This window comes from Acomys minous (assembly GCF_964271855.1).
Source record: "Acomys minous genome assembly, chromosome: 11".
In the NCBI taxonomy this organism is placed as follows: domain Eukaryota; kingdom Metazoa; phylum Chordata; class Mammalia; order Rodentia; family Muridae; genus Acomys; species Acomys minous.
This window is the reverse complement of record NC_140492.1, coordinates 100,060,995-100,082,733: the sequence shown is the minus strand read 5'-3', so window position 1 is coordinate 100,082,733 and position 21,739 is coordinate 100,060,995. Positions and strand designations below refer to the sequence as shown.

General features: G+C 44.4%; 1 protein-coding gene across 1 annotated transcript; it reads left to right on the top strand.

Moving 5' to 3' along the window:
• The first annotated feature begins 14,721 nt into the window (after positions 1-14,721).
• On the top strand, positions 14,722-20,337 carry LOC311608634 (disks large homolog 5-like). The gene is made up of 6 exons (XM_084801183.1): positions 14,722-14,879; positions 15,918-16,077; positions 17,241-17,384; positions 18,277-18,436; positions 18,624-18,739; positions 19,851-20,337. Exons 1-6 carry the CDS (start codon positions 14,747-14,749, stop codon positions 20,014-20,016), a joined length of 879 nt encoding a protein of 292 aa, XP_084657309.1. The 5' UTR covers positions 14,722-14,746; the 3' UTR covers positions 20,017-20,337.
• Positions 20,338-21,739: the final 1,402 nt, after the last annotated feature.

The window sequence follows — 21,739 nt, the reverse complement described above, 5'->3', positions numbered from 1 at the left end:
GGAGTGCAAACTTGTACAACCACTTTGGAAATCAGTCTGGTGCTATCTCAGGAAATTGGGAATAAGTCTACCTCAAGACCCAACCATACCACTCCTGGGAATAAACCCTGAAGATGCTCCACCATACAACAAGGACATTTGCTCAACTATGCTCATGGCAGCCTTATTAGTAATAGCCAGAATCTGGAAACAACCCAGACCTCCCTCAACCAAAGAAACTCTGGTTTGGAAATCTTGAAATTTGCAGGCAAATGGGTTGAACTAGAGACAATCATCCTGAGTGAGGTAACCCAAACCCAGAAAGACACACATGGTATATACTCACTCATATTAGCCTCTTAATACAAGATAACCATATTACAATATAGAGACGGATACACCAACCAAAACCCATGTATGATGTGGCCCTAGACCCCCTGCTCAGATGTAGTAGCACAGTCTCCTTGTGGGTCCCACAATAAGGGGAGCAGGGACTACTTCTGATATAGAGTTTGGCCTCCCAACATTGATCACTTCCCCTGTGGCAGGGTGGCCCTGCCAGGCCACAGAGGAAGAGGACACGGGTATTACGCATGAAACCTTATAGGCAGAGGTAAGATGTTAGAGGAGGAGGGCTCCCTTATCTGAAGACTAGGGGAAGGAGAGAGAGGGAACATGAGAGGGAGGGTGGGATAGGGAGGTCATGAGGGAGGGGACTACAATTGGAATGTAAAGAATTCAAACCACAGAACAAGCAGGTAACTTGCAGTGCTAAACCCACTACATGGGAATGGCTCTGAGACTGGCTGAGATATGAATGTCTATGCATAGACATGGCTTCTTATTGGTCACAGAATCCCTGTGACGTATTAGATGTCATTCTTTGTATGGCATGAATAAAGATTAGCAGATGGCTTTCTTCGGCTCATACTAAGAGCAGAGAACCAGCCTTAATTGTTCTGTGCATCATGCACACCTCATATATTTATAATTTTAGAACTGCATAATGCTTGTGAGTATTTATATGTTTTCAGAACAGAAGAACCAGAAACTGAAGCTGGATCAGACCTGACAGGACGCTTTCCTCTCAGCATGCTAGACGCTGACATCCTGCATCCTTCATGTTCCAGCCCCAAGTGCTTCAGTCGCTGTTAGTCATCAGAATGGGACAGCTTCAAAGAAACCTTCCATACAAACTGGTCCAGTATTTTAGACTGTCCCACACAGGACTTCTATTAAGCCTGGAACTTCTTAACATTTGGAAACTGGACCACAAATGCCTTTCCTGGCTTCATTAACCATGTTCACCAATTATATTCAGACCCCTACAAGTACTATTTGCCCCAAATCAGCCAGAAGAAACCTAAGGAGAATGGCACCCCATTTCCCCTAACGGGGAATTGGGTAGGTTTTTGTTTGCTCTCTTGGGATACAGATGCCTGTTTTCATTGGAAGTTCCTTATAAGTTATGGTTCGTCTTATTAAGAGAGAAAGGAGGTTTGGCTCAGGGATGTCTCTCTTCTTCCTCTATCTTTCTTTTGTAGATAGGGGTTAAAAAGAAAGAAAGGGGGATATAGAAATATATAGGGATGATAGGATAAAAATTAGATTATTAAATCTACTCCTTAACCTAAGGCCTTATTTGTTACTAACAAAAAAAGGTTATTTTTAATTCATTGGTATAGAATTTTGTATATTGACACAAAACCAGGTTAACTGTGATACATTGATAGAGAATTCAAAGTTAAGACTATTCTCCACACACATTATATATATTTCTACTCTAATATGAGTCACTGAACCCATACAACTCAATTATAATACAAAGCTTACTTCCAATACCTGGAAAGTGCTATTGCAGGCTGATAAGGATAATTAAGTAATACAAGTCAATTATGGTCATGTCAATTACCTGTCTATTTTTAATCACAAGAATATACACCCTAGGTTTAACAGATAGATTGGCTTACATTTTCATATCGATGTTCATCATCAAAAGAAGCTGGGACAGGAACTCAAGCAAAACAGGAACCTGGGGGCAGGACCTGATACAGAGGCCATGGAGAGGTGCTGCTTATAAGCTTGTTTCCCATGGCTTGCTCAGCCTGCTTTCTTGCAGATCCCAGGACCACCAGGCCAGAAACCGATCCACCCACAGTGGGCGGGGCCCTCCCACATCACTCACTAACTAGGAGAATGTCTTACAGCTGGATCTTTTTTTTTCTTTTTTTTTAAAAATTAATTTATTCTTGTTACATCTCAATGGTTATCCCATCCCTTGTATCCTCCCATTCTTCCCTCCCTCCCATTTTCCCCTTATTCCCCTCCCCTAAGACTGTGCCTGAGGGGGACTTCCTCCCCCTTTATATGCTCATAGGGTATCAAGTCTCTTCTTGGTAACCTGCTGTCCTTCCTCTGAGTGCCACCAGGTCTCCCCCTCCAGGGGACATGGTCAAATATGAGGCACCGGAGTATGTGTGAAAATCATACCCCACTCTCCACTCAGTTGTGGAGAATGTCCTGTCCATTGGCTAGATCTGAGTAGGGGTTTAAAGTTTACCACCTATATTGTCCTTGGCTGGTGCCATAGTTTGAGCGGGACCCCTGGGCCCAAATCTGCCTATCATAATGTTCTTCTTTGCAGCTGGATCTTATAAGACATTTTTCTCAACTGAGGTCCCCTCCTTTCCGATAACTCTCCCTTGTGTCAAGTCAACTAGTTTCTTTTTTAACTTAATATTTGACTTTATTTCACATAGAATATTTTCATGTAAAGATTTCTTGTGTTTAGGGTCTGAAAAGATGGATCAATAGATGAGAGTACACACACTGTCCTTGTAGAGGACTCTAGTTCAGTTCCCAGTGCCCATAATGGGCAGCTTATGTCTGCCTATAACTCCAAGCCCTGAGGGTTCAATGCCATGGCCTCCAGGTGGACCTTCACCCTTGTGCATATGCACATGCGTGCGTGCGTGCGTGCGCGCACGCACACGCGCGCGCGCGCACACACACACACACACACACACACACGTGTGCACGTGCAGGAGGGGGGAGGAGGGAGGGAGGGAGGGACAGAGAGGGGGGGGGATTTGAAATATTTTTTGAAATAACCAAGTGTGGTGGTATACACCTTTAATCCCAGCACTCGGGAGTCGGAGGCAGACAGTCATGAGTTCAAGGCCAGCTAGGGCTACGCAGTAAAACCCTGCCTCAAAAATAAAATAAAATAATAAAAGCCAGGCATAATGGTGCACACCTTTAATTCCAATACTTGGGAATTAGAAGCAGTCAGATCTCTGTAACTTCAAGGCCAGCCTGGTCTGTATAGTGGGTTCAAAGATAGCTTACATAGTGAGACCCTGTCTTGAAAAAAAACAAATGAAATTAAATAATAAAAAATATTTTTAAAAGTTTATACATGAAAACATTTAACTAATTATTTTCCATACTTTCTGTGACAAAATAGACCTGTTGCCCATCATTAGCGATGCCCATTTGTCAATTTCTGGGTAATATTATTTTTAAAAATCCAAGATTGGTCAAATGCTAGTCATACCAATAGTCTTTTACCTAGAGACGTGTTCTTTAATATAGTCAGAAAAGATTGAGAAAACTAAAATATGGCTAATTACAGTCAGTATTATTAATATCTTTTCAATTAATTGGGTTATATATGAAACACCAATGTTTTTTTCTTTTTCAATATATTTTATTAATTCTTTGAGAATTTCATACACTATATTTCAGTCATATTCACTTCCCATTTTACCCCTAACTACTTCCTGATCCTTACCATCTTCCCTAAGCCCTCCTCCATGTCTTTTTTAAAAAGAGTTATTTGTTTATGGTTTTTATGTATATGGATGCTTTGTCTGCATGTACATCTGTACACCAGAAGAGGGCATCTCATCCCATTATAGACTGCTGTAACCCACCATGTCGTTGCTGGGAATTGAACTCAGAACTTCTGAAAAAAGCAGCTGGTGTTCATGACTTCTGAGCCATCTCTCCAACCCACATATCTTTTTTTTTTCTTCAAATAATCCATTGTGTCCAATATGTGCTACCCTGTACTCCCAGGTATGGGGCTATCTTCTGGAGCACAGCTGACCTACAGGGGTCACACCCTTAAAGGAAACTGCCTCTTCATCCTGTAGAAGCCCTCAACTGTCCACACCTCTTCCTCAGAAGTGGAGGCTCATGAACTCTTTCCCCCTTCGAGCTAGAGTGTTAACTGGCTTGATCTTGGGTGGGTCACTTGCAGCCAACCATAGCTGTGATGAGTTACTGTCATGTCCAGAAAGCACCATTTCTCTCCAGCCCTCCCACCTTCTGGCTTTTATAGTCTTTGCATCTTCTCACCTGAGTTGGTCCCTGAAGCCTTGCGGAGCGAGGTGATACAGATCTCCCATTTGCAGCTGAGCATTTCACTGTATGAAACCAAACTGCATTTCGGATATTAATAGTAAGAATCGTATCCAAACCACATTTGTCCTGAGAGAAGAGGTGTCCATGCCTTGTTCATAATCAAATGATAATATCAGCAGTGGGTGGCAGTTAGTGCAGAAACTCACAGATGATCAAGGTATAGTGACCATAAATCATTAACACCAGAAAAGATGTCAATAATCCCGACGTGAGCCTTGAGAGACAGATTAGGAGGAAATGTGGCATTTGAGGAAAGGAGAGGCTTAGGGGTCGCTGGCACATCTGTGTTGATGAGATGAAAGTATTAAGAGAACATTCAGATGACAGGAAGCTTGAAATGAACCTATAAGAAGGCTTGGTTTCATTGGGATTGAGGTCTCAGCAGCCAGATACACAGTGCAAAGCAGCTTATGTTCTGCAGGTGAGCAAGTGTACCAGGAGACACAGAGACTCCTAGGAACACCTCACAGTAAGCCAGCTGCCCAGTGGTGATGGTGAGGCTTGTGTATGGTGCAGAAGCAGCCTTGGCACCATCCCTAGTGCTTTAACTTTAAACAAGTCTACCTCTCTACTAAGTGACGTCATGATCCCAGGAACCAATAGAGAGCCATCAAAACCATCAATAGATGGAGCTGTTTCCCACCACTGTAGCCTAAACCAAGCCACAGTCACTGTGATCTATTTTATGCACCCCTCCCCCAGCCCCGCTCTCTAGCACATGCTCTTTGTCTGTATGTGTGTGTATATAACTCTGTCTCCAGCTCTCTATGTCTCTGTGTGTGTGTGTGTGTGTGTGTGTGTGTGTGTGTGTGTGTGTGTGTGTATGAGTGGGAATATGTTCGAGTGTGTGCATGTATATTCATGTGCACATATGGAGGCCAGAGGTCATTTTACAATGTCTTCCTATGCTCACTTTCTATCTTGGTTTTTTTGTTTTTTTGTTTTTTTTTTTAATATGAGCTATCTCATTGATGGTGGGTTCACAGATTTGCCTGGACTGTTTAGCAGATAGCCAGAGAATCCACCTACCTCAGCTCTGGCTCCCATCCAGTGCTATGGTTACAGACATGCTAGTAACCAAGTCTGGGTTTTACATGGATGTGAGGTATCTTAACTCGGGTCTTTCTGCTTACATGTTAAGCTCTTGCTGACTCATGCCATCTCTCCAGCTCCTTGTTTGTTTTGGAGACAGGGCCTCCTGGACCTCAGGCTGGCCTCAGATTCAGTGGCCCTCAGCTGCTGGTCATCTTTCCTCACACAGGGCCTTCCCATGCCACACAAGCGCTATATAAGCTGAGCCACACGCCTGCTTTTTATTTTATTATCAATAGGGGGATTCTGCATCTGGAATATGTGCTGTCTTTTCATTGCTTTGTTGTCAAAGTAAATCTTTATAATCTACAACCTCCAATGAGAGGACAGTTCCATTCTAAATATAACCTGAAATCTCAGGTGTAATGTTTCTCGCTATTATTTAGACATGAAATTGAGTCAGATTAGGGAAACTAAAAGGAAATTGATGCCGTTTCTAATTAAGAATTAAGATGGTTTTTTGAGGGATCATTGGAAATGGCTCAGTTGGCAAAGTGCTTACTGGACCAGTATAGGACCTGACCTCAGTCCCCAGCACCATGGAAACGCCAGGCCTGGCAGCTCAAACCTGTACTCCTGTGCTGGGAGGCACACAAGGGAAGCCCCAGACTCTGCTGCCTATCCAGTGTAGCCATGCTGGTCAGATCCAGACTCAATGAGAGATTCTGTGTTTAAAAATAAGCAAAGTGGGGGCTGGAGAGATGGCTCAGAGGTTAAGAGCACTGACTGTTCTTCCAGAGGTCGCGAGTTCAAATCCCAGCAACCAAATGGTGGCTCACAACCATCTATAATGTGATCTAATGCCCTCTTCTGGCCTGCAGGTGTACATGCAGGCAGAGCACTGTATACTTAATTTTAAAAAAAATAAGCAAAGTGGAAATCAACTGAGGAAGGCATTTGACATTGAGTTCTGGCTTCCCTACACATGCACACACGTATGCATGCATACCCACACACATGTGCCCTGGCATACATGCATGAACATGTGTGTGTGTATGTGTACAGACACACACACACACACACACACACACACACACACACACATATATATATCACATGCATTACAAAATTAAAATTGAAAACAATTTTATGGTAGATATCTTCAGACAAGGTCTCACTGAGCAGCCTAATACTGCCTGGAAGTTACAGCGATTCTCCTGCCTCAGCTTCCTGAGTACCAAAAAGTACATGTGTGATCCACCTCATCAGACTTTTAGACAAATGCTAACCTAAGCAAAACAGTTTTGCTCTGGGGTCGCAGACATTTTTTCAATAAGCCTACCGTCCTTAAGTTACCAGCTTGAGTTTTCTACTTAACACACAAACCAAGGCAGTATCTTAAAGAATTCTTTTTCTTTTAAGGCACTTCTTTCTATGTAAAAGTAATATACAATTTAATAGATCCATTTCTGAGATATTGTCTTTGCCCTGGGCTATTCAGTTACATTCTGGTGGCATTTCAAAGGATGTTTTGAACAAGTGAAATTATAGCCCCACCCTATACAAGGCCAGAGTCTATTTTAAGTTTTCTTTCACAATTTTTGTATCACATGCAACTGGGAACAAAAGCTACAGGGAACAGAGGGTAATGGATCATGGTGGCTGTCCCAGCACAGCTAAACCTCCTTGGAGCCACGAGAAGGCTGTGTGAGTTGACTTCAGATGAAGAGAAAAAAGATGGGTGTTACTGCAAGCCGTAGAGTTAAGCAGGGCACATACACGTGTGAGAGTGTGTGTGTGTATGTGTGTGTGTGTGTGTGTGTGTGTGTGTGTGTCTGTCTGTCTGTCTGTCTGTGTGACTTACAACTATAGAAAAAACACTCAAGTAAAATTATTTACCCCAATGAAAGAAATGTTTCTGTGTATATGTGTGTGTGTGTGTGTGTGTGTGTGTGTGTGTGTGTGTGTGTATTTCTTAATATGACGCACACATAATGGATTCTAAATCACTCGTACATTTGGTTCCCATCTTTGGCCACTAATGGAACAAACTGAATTTCTCTGCCATCTTCCTGATGGCACAATTGTGTCCCCTGTGAGTGGTCTTATTACTACTATAGCAGATCAGCTGAATTCTAATGTTTGGAGGCAAAAGAGATGTCAAAACACGAGCTTGTAATCCACTGTCTCCATGTTCCAAATGTACCGTATTTGGGTTTGAGAAAGATGAGAAAAATCTACCACTTTTTATCTTGATCTGAACTTTAATGCCCTTGAGGGGCAGACTGCCCTTGTCCTATCTCCTTGGAAGGAATTCTCACTGAGTCCAGGACCACTTTGGTCCAAATTAAATTGTTCAAGTGCTGCTCAGCATCCCTAAGCATCCTGGGAAATTAGGTCCTTTTGATTTGACCAAGACAGGAGCCTTCAATGTCTTGCCCAGGGATAATAAGCTAATAGATTTGGGTACAGGAATGATAACAAAAAAAAAAAAACCCTGAAATTTGGTGATGCTTTTTTGCCACTATGTTGATCCCATCAACCCTCACAGGGAACATGGCATGTGCTGGTGAAATTATTTACCAGGCTACAACCCCCACGGCTAAACTGCCCCTTGGTTGCTTCAGAGCCATGACAGGCAGAAAGATTTAGCTGCTTATCAAACATATTAGTCTTTTTTTTTTTTACTGTGAAAACAAAACAGAAACCTTGTCATTAATCCCTTTCTTCCTAGCCTGACTCCTCCCAGGCAGAGCCATCACGCTCCCTTTTTTTCCTGTGCTGTGCCTTGCCAAGCCATTTCTGATTGAAAGACACAAGCAAGTACTTAATGGTGTGGAACAAGCGAGTCAGCCCTCTCTGCAGTGCGCCCTGTCACAATGAGAACATCTCCCTGTGACTCAGAGTGAATCAGATGAAAAGAAAAATAACAGCACAAACAACGGCTTCAGGACTCAATGGAGGCGTGTGTCGTGTAGGAGGCAGGCTGCAGTGATGGCCATGCTGCAGGGACCTGGCCGTGCTGCCTGCCGCAATTCTCCCAGGAATGACGAAAATGGGCAACAGACTTCTCTTCCAGAAGAATCAAAGCATGCATGGTTGTTTAGGCACACTTGGGCCAAAGAAAACATTTGCCTCTGTCCTCCCGAGCTACATGTGGCAAAAACACATGCTAAAACCTGTCACTTGCATCTTAATTTTTATTTTGTTTTGTTTTGTTTTTTGATATAAGGTCTCACTGTGCAGCCCTGGCTGTCCTGGAACTCACTATGTAGACTAAGCTGGCCTTGACTTCACAGGGATCCACCTACCTCTGCCTCCCAAGTGCTGGAATAAAAGGCATGCAGCACCGTGTCCAACTTGCATTTTGATTTTTAACAGCTCTTTTTATGAATGAAATGGATAGATGATTGACAGGTAATGAAATAAAGTCATACATATGACTGTCGTATAGGAGGGCTCAGGATACAAATTATTCATTATGTATCTATGTATATAAGAGAACATATTGTAAAGCATATTTTAAAATTTCAGAATACTTATATAATATGCATTGATTATACATATATATATAATCATATCTACATAAGAATTTTTATTATACTGTGTTCCTCCTCTTTCCTGGTTTCTAGTTGAAAACCAGGACATCCCTTACCAGGAATAGCCACCAAGTTTCTCAATCAGCCAGCTGATGCTTGCCTACTCCTTTCTACCAATTACTGGGACTTTCCTTCCTGTCACCATCTCCCTCCCCTCATTCTGTCCCCGTTGCCTCCTGGGTCTCACGCCTACCACTGCACATCTCACAGCCACTTTGACTACACAGTGAGTGAGTTGTAGAACTGATAATAGGGACCAGCTGGTGGAGGAAGGCTATTAGGGAGAGGGGAACTTCTGCGAGCATCTATGCTTTTCACAACACGGCCAGCCAATCTGTGGGTGACAAAGGAGCGTAGACAGCTCCTTCCATCTTTTCTGGGTTTCCTATTAACCTCTCTCCTTGACTCACCATGGACTGTTTCAACCACAATGAAGAGAAGAGAGAAATGGAAAAATAAATGGACACTGGGTCAGATTGCCCACTCTATTCCAATGCCTCAACACAATGTGAACCCTGTAGAAAAAAAAAGAAAGAAAGAAAGAAAAAGAAAAGGAAAATCTTTACCTAGGATCAAGCTCTTTCTGTCTGCCAGAATAAGAGGCTAAAAATACAAACACACTAACCCTAAGACCTGAGAACTCGGATTACACAAAATATAAAGACCTCAGCACACCAAAGGAAATAGCAGCAGAAAGAAAAGACAGACTACAGAGTGGGAGGACATCTTTGCTAGCTGCACTTGAGACAAGACGTTAATGTATAGACTATAAGTTACTGCAAATGTTAAACAAAAAAATCTCAAAATGACCATCAACACATGGGTAAAATAATAGACAAATATTAACAGAGGAAACACTGATGAGTAATAAATATTTCAAAATTGTCCAACATCTTTGGACATTAGAGAAATGCAAAATAAGAATCATTTGAGGTTCTGTCTCACCACAGTCAGAGTGGCTGTCATGGAGAAAACAAGGGACAACAAATGCTGGTGGTATGTGAAGACAGGGGAAACATTCACTCAGTGCTAGTGTGGGTGCAAATTGGTGGAGCCTCTATGAAAATCACATGGAAGTGTCTCAAAAACCTACAAATAGAACTATATATGACCCAGCTCTACTGTTCTTGGGTATATACACAAAAGACTTTACATCCTACCAAAGAGATACTTGCACAGCCATATTTATTGCCAAATGTAGTGATTTATAGGCGCAAAACAATAAAATCAACCTGGATGTCCATCAACAGATGGGTGGATAGTGAAATTGTACAGATCCAGAATAAATTGTATTCAGCGGTAGGTAAAAATAAGATTATGGGAATTTTCAGGAAAATGGATGGAGGTAGGAAATATATTGAGTGAAAAAAAAAATAACTCAGACTCAGAAAGACAAATGCCATATGTTCTCTTATATATGTGGACCCTAGCTTTTAATATGATGTATATGTGGGTATGAGTATGTTAATATCATGAAAGTCGAAAGTAGACTACAGAGAGAGGAAAATGGATTAAAGATGTGGGGGAGAGGGTAACAGAACCCATGTGGCATGGTAGTACTAAGGGGATTTCTTTGAGGTGAAAGGGCAGAAAAGGGAGAGAAAGTGAGGAAAGGGACTGACCAAATAAATTATGTATGAAATGCCGCAGTGAAGCTTGTTAGTTCATATGCTATCTTACCAATCAAATCGCTAATAGTTTTAAGGAGAGGACAGGAAACACACATTTTTTTTTCTGCAAAGTATTGTGTTTGCTCATAATCACAATCCTTAGAGAACTATGAATGTGTGAGCTTGGAGCTGTTTGCAGATGTTAGCATGTTTAATCCTAGAGACATTCCCCCTCCCCTTGCTCCCAAATCTTTAGATATGAGCATATAACCTGTAGAAAACTGCAGATACCAGGAAAGTGAAAAGGGGAGCAGGAGCACGAGAGCCGGGGAACTGTGGGATGCAATTGCTGTAAGGGAAGAAATGGAAAAACAGTTGGGGGAGACTGACTCGCAGAGGGAGTAAAGAGGGCAACGGAGGGGAGAGGAACCAGGAAAGGACAAATAACACTAAGAACGTTTGGGAAAGACACAGGGAATTAGTTAATGGTTATTTAAAATTACACATATGTCCCCTGTGTACCCCACTCCCAGCCCACAGCTCAGTCTCCATCCACATTGGCCTGTGGCCACCTGGAACACTCAGGTGAGACCCCTACAACACAGCCCCTTGCCTCTGGGTCTCCCTGCTTAAGCCCAGCAGAGTTGAGCTACACTCTGTCCCCTGCACACTCCATATCCCAGATCATAGGCCTTCCTGCATTCCAAGAAGCCGGGGGCCATCAGGGACCACCAGGTAAGACTTGCCCTATTACTGCCTGCCAGCTGGTCAGCCTAAAACACTTCCAACAAAGGTAAGCTGCACCTGCTCCATGACACCCCATTTTCTGGCCCACAACTCAGCCTGCATTACCAGAGGCCTGACAATAACACACAACCCAATGGCTAAAGGCCAGAGTAAGAACACAAATAACAAGAGCCAGGGCAATACGGCCTCCTACTACAGCAAGCCCTGGACAGCCTAACACAGCCGAAGCACAAGAAAATGATCTTAAATCCAATGACAATTACAGAGGTCTTTAAAGAAGAAATGAATAAATCCCGTGGGGAAATACAGGAAAATAGAATCGAATAGGTAGATACCTCTAAAGAGGACATAACTAGATCATTTAAAGAATTACAGGAAGGTACAATTAAATACATGAAGGAAATGAGTAAAACTATTCAAGGCCTGAAAATGGAAGGAGAAACAATAAAGAGAAGACAAACTGGGGCAAATCTAGAGGTGTGAAACAGGGAAGAGAACAAGAACAACAGATACAAGCAACAAAATACAAGAGACAGAAGAGAGGATGTCAGGTATAGAAGGTATGATAGAAGAAATTGATACATCAAGTCAAAAAATGTGAAAGTTACACAGTTCCTGACATACGGCATCAAGGAAATCTGGGATACTATGAGAATATCTAACCTAAGAATAACAGGAATATAAGAAGGAGAAGACTCCCAACTCCAAGGACCAGAAACTATTTTCAACAAAGTCATGGAAGAAAATTCCCCCAACCAAAATAAAAAGATGCTTATACACATACAAGAAGCTTACAGAACACCAATTAGATAGGACCAGGAAAAAAAATCCTTCTGCCATGTAATAATCAAAACACTAAATTTACAGAACAAAGAAAGAATATTAAAAGCTTCAAGGGAAAAAAGGTCAAGGAACTTATGAAGGCAAACCTATCAGAACTACACCTGACTTCTCCAAAGAGGCTCTAAAAGCTAGAAGGGCCTGAACAGATGTCTTGCAGCCTCTAAGAGACCACAGATGCCAACCTAGACTACTATACCCAGAAAACCTCTCTATCACCATAGATGGAGAAAACAAGATATCCCATACAAAACCAAATTTAAGCAATATCTATCGTCAAATCCAGCCCTACAAAATAATACTAAAGGAAAACTCCATGCCACGTTGGGATAACTATATCCAAGGAAACACAGGAAATAAATAATTCCACCCAAAAACAAAAGAAAGGAAGCATCCAAATACACACACATACACACAAAGACTACCAACATCAAAACAACAGGATTGGTATTTAATATATCTCAGTATCAATGGACTCAACTCACTAATAAAAAGACACAGGCTAACAGAAAGGTTGTAAAACAGGATCCATCATTATTGTGCTGTATACAAGAAACACATGTCAGCAACAAAGATAGACATTACACTAGAGTAGAGGGCTGGAAAAGGGCTTTCCAAGCAAACAGACACAAGAGGCAAGCTGGAGTAGCCATTCTAATATCTAATAAAATAAACTTTCAAACAAAATAATCAAAAGGGATGGGGAAAGACACTCCATACTCCTCAAAAGAAAAATCCACCAAGATGACTTCTTAATTCTCACCATACATGCCCCCAAATGTAAGGGAATCCACGTTCATTAAAAAAAAATTACTAAAGCTTAAACCACACATCAAATCCCACACATTAATAGTAGAAGGAGACTTTGGCACCCCTCTCTCACCAGTGGACAGGTCATTGAGACAGAAACTAAACAGAGAAATAATGAAATGAGCAGATATGAATCAAATCACCTGACAAATATCTAAGGAATATTCCATGCAAGCACAAAAGAACAGACCTTCTTCTTAGACCTCACAGAACCGTCCCCAAAATTGACTAGGTAGTCAGTCACAAAGCAAGCTTCAACTGACACAATAAAATTGGAATAAGACCTTGTATGCTATTGGACTACCACAGATTACAGCTGGACTTTAACAACATAAACAACAGAAAGCCCACAAACTCATAGAAACTAAACAACTCTCTACTCAATGACAACTGGGTCAGGACAGAAATAAGGAAGTTAAAAAACTTTCTAGAACTCAATGAAATGAAGACACCACATGCTCAAGCTTAGGAGACCATCTACTTCATATGGAAAAACAAAAGACCAACATAAGCTACAACAGCTCTGTACAATACAAGAACTTCTGGAGGTATCACCATCCCCGATTTAAAGCTATACTGCAAAGAAATAGTAATAAAAACTACATGGTATTGGCATAAAAACAGGCAGGTTGATCAATGGAACCAAATTGAATACCCAGAAACAACCCCACATACTTACAGACACTTGACATTTGATGAAGAAGCCAAAACCATACAATGGAAAAAGAGAAAGCATCTTGAACAAATGGGGCTGGTCTAGCTGGATGTCTACATGTAAATGAATGCAAATAGATCCATATTTATCACCCTACATAAAACTCAAGTCTCAATGGCCCAAAGACTTTAACATAGAACCGGATACACTAAATCTAATAGATGACAAAGTGGGGAAGAAGCTTCAAACTCATTGGCACAGGAGACAACTTCCTCAATGGAACACAACAGCCCGGGCACTGAGATCAATAGTTAAATGGGATGGTGACATTAGTGTTTACTGTGGATCTTCACACCTTGATTAATGCAATCACAAAACGCGGATACATGTGTAGAGGTCTGACTCCTAGGTGGTTTTGTATCCTGTCGAGTTGACGATATTGACAATCACACACCCACCACCAACAAACACACATACACACACACATACACACACACACTTGTTTAACTTTAAAGTGGCTTTAGTAACATATTAATATTGATAAATAACACAGCATAGTTATAATAATATTCGCTAATGAAATGCCCAGCAGCACTGTTCTGATGCTTTAAGGCAGGTGACCTTTCCTCTACATTCATCCTGGTGTGACCTCTCACTACTGTTTAATTTCTCATATTGATGAATAGGGGGTTGTCGGGAAGGAACGAATCATTTCTGAGCACTGTTTGGAAAGAGAACACCCAGTTCGTCACATGGTAAGAGCTACATGTTTCCAATCCAGCCTAGACAGATCTCTGGCTGGGGAGAAAGTGGTGGTCAATGGCTATGTCCAGCAGAGAATGCTGGAAAGGGCACCTCAGCTTCTGCTAAGTACAAGGAGACTAAGAACAGGGAGGCAAAGGATGTTCCCCGTGACATCAGCACTCCCTTCCTGGACATTCTATTGTATCCTGGAGAGCTCTTGGCATCCCCTGTGATGTCACCACTGTTGTAGCAACAGTAACTGCTGTAAGGGCACTCACTCAGTACCTATAGGTCTTGTCAAGATGTTGGCCAGACTAAGGAGTCTACTTGGAAGAAATAATGGGGCCCGTAGAGAAACCCCAGAGAGTCAGAAGGAAGCTGGGCTTCCAGCTGAGGTTAAACCACCAAGAGTGAGGCGGTTCTGGGGAAGGCTCAGTGAGTATTGGGCAGGGGATGGAGAGCCTCCTGGAGGAGGTGGGTTTGAGCTGGGATTTTCAGCAATTGAGTAAAGGAACAGGAGGCTCCAGGAATCAAATGAACTTCCTTGCTTATCAATCTTCCTGAAAGTTCAGGATTCCATAAGAGTAGTTCATCCATCCCCAGAGTCTGGAGTTAGGGAAATCAAAGCTGTTGTACTGGCAGCTCTAAGGTTTTACTCTTACTGGGCATTGAGGGGTAACATGGGGACAATGGGAGAAGACCATCAGGAGTCAAGGAGTATCACTGTTTCCCAATTTAGGGCAGGGCAACACAGCACTTCAATCCCACTGGATTCTTCTAGGTTCCTTGGCTATGGGACAGCAGTAACAGACAGGAACATGCTCTGGGCCGTGACCTTATATTCTCAGAATTCCTCTGACCACCTCTCCCTGACAGTGGCATCTATGTGTTTATGAATCAGTAGTTGTGGGTGGGTAGCAAATCTCTAGTGTAAACTAACTGTCACAGGTCGTGGACCAAGACAGATACTGGATCCTTATTGCCAGCTCTGGAGCGTTTTGGTCTGTCGGGGGGAGAACTAATCACTCTGCTGATCCTGTTCTGCTACTCGATGGGTTTTGAATCCACAGTCACTGTCCTAGAGTGACAAGGCAGGGGGTCCAGGCCTGTCCACAGCGCCTAAGTGCTTGTGACTGTGCCATTATTCTCCTGGCTTCTGTAACCCCAGGCTCAAGGGCTCTGAAGCCAAGTTGCATCCTGTGAAGTTGTGAATGAGCCTGAAGAGGCCATCTCTGTGGTCACTGAAGCATGTGCAGAAAGGCGGAGAAAACACACGGCTGCTTAGACAGCCACTTCTCTAAAGAGTGGTGGGAGAGCTGAGATCCACAGAGCAGGCATCTCAGGCCCGGGACAAAATTTTTACCATGTCCCTGGGTGCCAGCCACGCTCTCTGCCAGTATGGAAATCAGGGTTGTCTGTTTAAACTCTATGCCTTGTCACTAGGCAAGTTCACTTGAGTTCTTCTCCCTACAGGGGCCAGTGGGGAGCCATCATCCCCCACAAACCACCTCTCCAAGAGGCAGAGGAGGGAGGACATGGAGAGGCTGACTGCGCAGCTGCAGGTGATAACCCAGGAGCGAAATGACCTGTGGGATCGCTTGATCCTCCTAACAGAAGGATCCTTGGACAATAGGTATTCATTGTGTCTAATCCCCTGGCATCAGTTTTGGGTCTGCAATGTCACCTTCACCTTATCCTTTTAAGGTCATGAGTTCTAGGAGGCTGCACCTCCAGGGTGTTTCTGTGCCCAGCCTCATGTGCCTCGATGCTTCCCAGAGGAGAGGCATGAGTTTGGGCAGACTGAGATGGGGAGAGGCCTCTTCTGCTTCCTCAGATCCTGTGGCCTGATCACAGAAGACAGGGATTGAGGCAGTGGAGAGTGAATTCCCAGCATGCATTTAGAAAGACCTTCACAGTTAGTGGCTTGTGTGACATACTATCTGCTGTGAGTTTGGGATGAGATTTTTTTTTTTTTGGCCTGGCAGGTGACTGAGTGCTAGAAGCTCCTGGTAACAGCTGGAGTGTCCTGGTCCCACTTGCTCTGTCTCAATGCATGCCTGTTGTCTCTGACCTTCTGCCTTATACTCTGAGACAATACAGCTTCATGCAATTCCTCAGCATCCTATTCTTCTCTGTCTCTTCTTTGTCTCTCTATTTCCTTCTCTATCATGTGTGTGTGTGTGTGTGTGTGTGTGTGTGTGTGTGTGTGTGTACATATTTTCATGTCTATGTGTCTCACAAGATTCTAGGAGCCACGGTTCTGTGGTAGGGGCTGAGGCTTTGCCTGTCTCACAGTTTGAATGCTGAGTTCTGGAAGTTGCACTTTAAGCACAGCTGCCCTTGGCCTATGTGGTCAGATTGGAGGACACTGGAAGGCCTTGGGTAGTTTATGAAGCTGTCCTGATGCTGGGTCTCATCCCCAGAATTATGTGCACAGTCTGACTCTGCAGTAGTGGTCACCCAGGTTCTAAAATCACTGCTCTGAAAAAAGAAAGAATGGAACACAGGTTTTGGGTGGCCGAGAAATGGGGGACGGACTACTGGCAACAGAATGGGATAGCCAGCCCCTGTGGCTGACTGACTCTCCTCTCTGAACTCATGAAATGCCAGGGCACCCTTCAGCTGGGCACCTAGCCTCTGCTGCTGTCTCACAAGCAAGTTTCCTGAGTAGCAAGACATGCCAGGACTTAGGGCCCAGAATGTGGAATCTTCTAGGTTTGGGTAGTCCAGGGCACAGCCCGACTTCACCAGATCCTTGAGGCCTGTGTTCATGTGGCTCTTTGCTCTTGGGGCCAGGCCCTACAACAGGCCAAATCCTTTTATGGAGAAACTCAAGAAGGAGCACAAACAGCTCATGATGGACCTCCAGAGCTTGGAGAGAGAGAAAGCTGAAGCCTCAGAGAACGTCAGGGAGCTGGACAAGGAGACTGGCTTCTACCGGTAAGTGCCATCAGGGACCCCAACCCTTCCGGAATGGCCATCACAGCCTGTCTTTGTTTCTCAGCTGAAGAGTCCCCAACTCTGGTTCTATCCCTTCTGTCCCTTGGCCATCAGCCTGCCTGTGCCTCTTCCACTCAGTTGCGCTAAGTGTGAAGGAGACTGTTAGCGCCTCCCAGCATTGTGCTTCCAGCTCCAGGGGCTTCTAGATAGAAAAGGATTGAGCCTGAGAGGGGTGTCAGGCAGCCCTGGGCCTCAGGGGTTCAGTCAAGAGTTCACAGACCTTATTCTTAAGGGACAGGTAGCTAGAATGTTCTCCCCTTGGGTCTCCTGTGCCTCCTTGAGGGTATTTGTCACCATCTTTGTTTTAAATTTTAATTTATTATAATTTATTCAGCTACATCCCGAATGTTATGCCCTCCTTGTATCTTCCTGTTCCTACCCTCCCTCCCTCTTCTGCCCTACTCCCCTCCCCTAGAGTTCTGACAGAAGGTGACCTCCTCCCCCACCATATGGCCACAGTGTGTCAGGTCTCATCCAGATAGCCAGCTTCCCCTTCCTCTATGTGCCTGCCATCCCCCCTTCTTTTTGATGCTTCCACACAACCTTGGAAGGTAAAGGACAGGTGGAGACTTCTCTACCATTTTGAAGAGCATGGATCCCTTTAAGTGTTGGGGACTTTATAACGTCCTTATAGGTATTGGGAACTTTAGAACGTGTCCAATCTACCCTGAACCGGCTGCTCTCTCTGTGTGATCTTCTAAGTGCAGCTTCCGACTGGGCTGTTTCCTAGTTCTTCATGGGAACTTGGGGCCCAGGAGAGGGTTATGGGGCTGGATATAGGGATTGGAAGCAGGAGGTTGGCAGGGGCTGACTCTGCAGAGGGTGTTTCCAGCAACCTCCAGAGCAGACTCCTGATGGAGCAAACTCAGCTGAAGAAGAAAGTGGAGACACTGAGGGAGGAGAACAGGAAAATGCAAGGGAACTGGGCCCTGCTGAAGCAGGTCTGCAAGGACCGAGAGGAGACCAGCGACCTCCAGACCAAGCAGCAGCAGGTAGGGGCAGTCAGCTTGGTCAGGCTAATGTCCGGCCACATTTGCCCAGTGACCTGCCTGTCAGCTCATCCACCCGCCTGTGCTTTCACGCTCCACTCTCGGAACCTCTCTATGTGCTTGCTCCTGCATGGATTCTTGTGCATGCCTATGAGCAGCCCTCCACTAAGCACGGCCTTGTAACCAACAGGAGCTAGAAAGACTGGAGGAAATGCTGCAGTGCATGCAGAAGCAGAAGCAGATGGCCATGCAGCAGAGGGACTCGGTCTTAAATCTGAAGCATCAGATGCTGGTCCTCCAGCTGAGGTAGGAGCCTAGGCTGGGAGGAGAGGGTGATGCCACTTGGGTCCCTGTACCTGGGACCTCTGTCTTTTCTTGGCTTCTCTTCGCCAGCAAAGCTAAGAGCCACTGCAGAGAAAGAACATCTCAAAGTGCTGGGCTGGGCCAGTCAACAAGAACTTCTGTCCAGGACAATATGTTTGATGCCCTGTGTGTCTGAGGCATTGGGACTCCCCTCTGTCCTCCCTAATATGTTCTGAGCAGTGTGTCCTTCAACTCACAGAGATCTATAGGCATCTGCCTCCCATTGTTTGGGATCTCAAGGTGCCCACAGGCACACTTGGCTGAAATTATATTTTTATTTAGGAACATCCCCTGGATCGATCAGAATCCCGCCCCTGAACCCTGATCTGTAGTGTTTACCCATTCCAGTGTAGAGGGTTCTCTGGAGAGAACAGGTGAAGGTGTTTCCAGAATGAAGCCAGCAGCTGTGTCTGCTGCAGGGAGGATCAGAACCTCCACAGGAGTGTTCTGTGGCACACTCCCTTAGAGAGCCAGGATGCAGTTTGGCAGCTCCAGCCCCAAGGAAAACACAGGTTTCTGTTTGGTGCCTGAGCCTGTGCCAGGTTGTTGTGCTCACACACACAACTCAAGAAATGCTACCCCAGCAGGACAGACCCTACCTTGCATGTTTCTTCGATGCAAGGTGCCTCCTGAGCAGGAGAAGTAAGCTGGTCTCATGACCTTGTCGAGGCACACAGGTTGCACAGCTCCATCATGTCTATAACATGATGTGGTCCATCAGTAGCTCATCATGGAGAACGTGCACATCCCTCCTATGCTGCTGACTATGGCAGGCTACTGCTACAAAAGGATGCCCATGGACCGTAGCAGAACATCCTCGTCTTCCTAAGAGAACAGAGATCATACAGGACCTAGACCACGTTCTGACATGTGCTTAAGGCTGAGGAAATGTCCAGGTCCAGCTCTTAGACTCTTATTCATTGGAGTTCCAATGACTTCAGTTAAAACATCATGTTAACTGTCCAGTGCCATTGAGGAGGTGGGAGGTAGCAGCCTGACAGCTCACAGGGCAGATCTCCACTAGGCCTGTGCCTTAACTGTCTTTCTCTCCCAGGTCTGAGAGACTGCAGCATGAGCTAAACCTGGCCTCAGCCCAGCAGGAGAGCCTCCTCCTGCAGAAGGAAGAGCTGGATCAGAAGCCACCTGCTGAGCCCCATCCCCAGCAGCCATGGAATGCCTGGGATGACATTTCTTTATCTAAATTTGTCACCTTTGTGTGAATAGGCCCTAAGCTTATCTAGACATTGAGTCAGCCAGGCTGCTTCTGGGTCTGATTTCCTTTACTTTCTGACACTACCCCTTCAGAGGACTAATGTGACCACCTTGCCACTAAGAGTCCAAGACCATCCACAGCCTGTGGGTCTGTGCTGCTAAATCTGCAGTGAGGGAATGCTGCTGAGCATAATTTTCTATTGGTGTTTTGGTTTGGGTTTTTGCTTTTACCTAGTTTGGTTTTGATTTTGTTATTGGAATGTTATATGTTGTTATTGTTTTTCAATTTTTCTAAAGATATTCATTGTTAATGTTAATGACCCTTCTAAAGCCCGTTATGAAAAATGTATTTGTTATGATTAAAAGTATAATTTTCAATTCCTCACTCTTAAGGCCATGTTTTTGTTCAGATGTGCTGCTTCCCTCTTGTATCCCAAGAACTCACAGGCAGAGATGGATCTCTGTACGTTCCAGGCACCATGGCTACAAAGGGTGGTTGATACAAAGGGTGTTGATAGTGTGGCTTATTCCATAGAGACACACCTTATGATGGAATTTGTACCATACTCTATCCATGATGTCATGTATTTATCTATCCCTACAATACAGTACACCCCTTTTTGGGCCCGTGAACCAAATCATTGAGGAAAAAACACCTGAACAGCTTTATACCTTCTGAGGAAATGAAAACCTTCACTAAGGGGGTGTAAAACAGATCAGGAAACCCTGGGTCATGTGCCTCGTTTTTCTTAGCATATAGCATTCCTGATGACAGAGAGAATGGCCTTCCAAGTCATAGTGGGAAATAGATTTTTCTATCAGCTCTTGGCCTTTGCCCTGCCGTTTGGTGTTCTTGTTTTTTTGGAGTCACCTGTATTTGTTTTAGGTGAAGACATATTTTCTCTAATGTAAGTCTTTGCTCCACGTGCTTGCAGTTCCCTCAGAAGAGGGAGTCAGAGCCTCCGTGAGAGATGATGGTTGGGCGCCATGTGAGTTCTCTGAGAGAGCAGCAATTGCTCTTCACCTAGGAGCCATCACTCCAGCTCCTGCGCTGGGCTTGTGTCCTTCCTGTGCATGTGCTGCATTAGCTGGAGTGGACCACGCCCAGTCAAATGGATGTGTGTCTGCGCTGTGTGGGGACAGGGGCATGGCTAATCATCTTAGGCTGCCAGGCATCCATGCGGGGCTCTTGTGCCTCACTGTTCTCCGTGGATTCAGGATCGTGCCCTGTCATCACTTCTTCTCTGTTTTGCAACAGATCTCTCACCTCTCTCCGAGGAGGAGAATGTGGAGAAGTCACCTGTGGTAAAACAGAGACTTGAGATGCTCCTCATGCAGGCTAGGGATGGGGGAATCAATCGTTTCTGATAAGAAGAAGAATATCTTCATCTGAGTAGTGCTGAGAAGAATCTCCAAGGCAGCCACAGTGCTTGGAGCCTGTAGCACGGGCTGCATGTTTCTGGTGCAGAGGACGCATGTGCGAGTCCAGGACATGAGAGGGACTTTGAAGCTGCCCTTTTGCCAGGACAGATCTCAGTATATTGAGCAAGTGTTCCTTCCAGATGACGCTTTCTCTGATTCTTGGAATAAATCTGACTTCTTAGACTGGAGGTGAGTCAGAGAGTGAAAGTGTGGAGGAAGTAATCCTGTGGGTCTCCAGACAGTTGCTGGCAACCCAGGCTCTTTCAAAGCTCAGCAGCAGGAGAAGCAGGGTGGAGGCTTCCCTTCCTC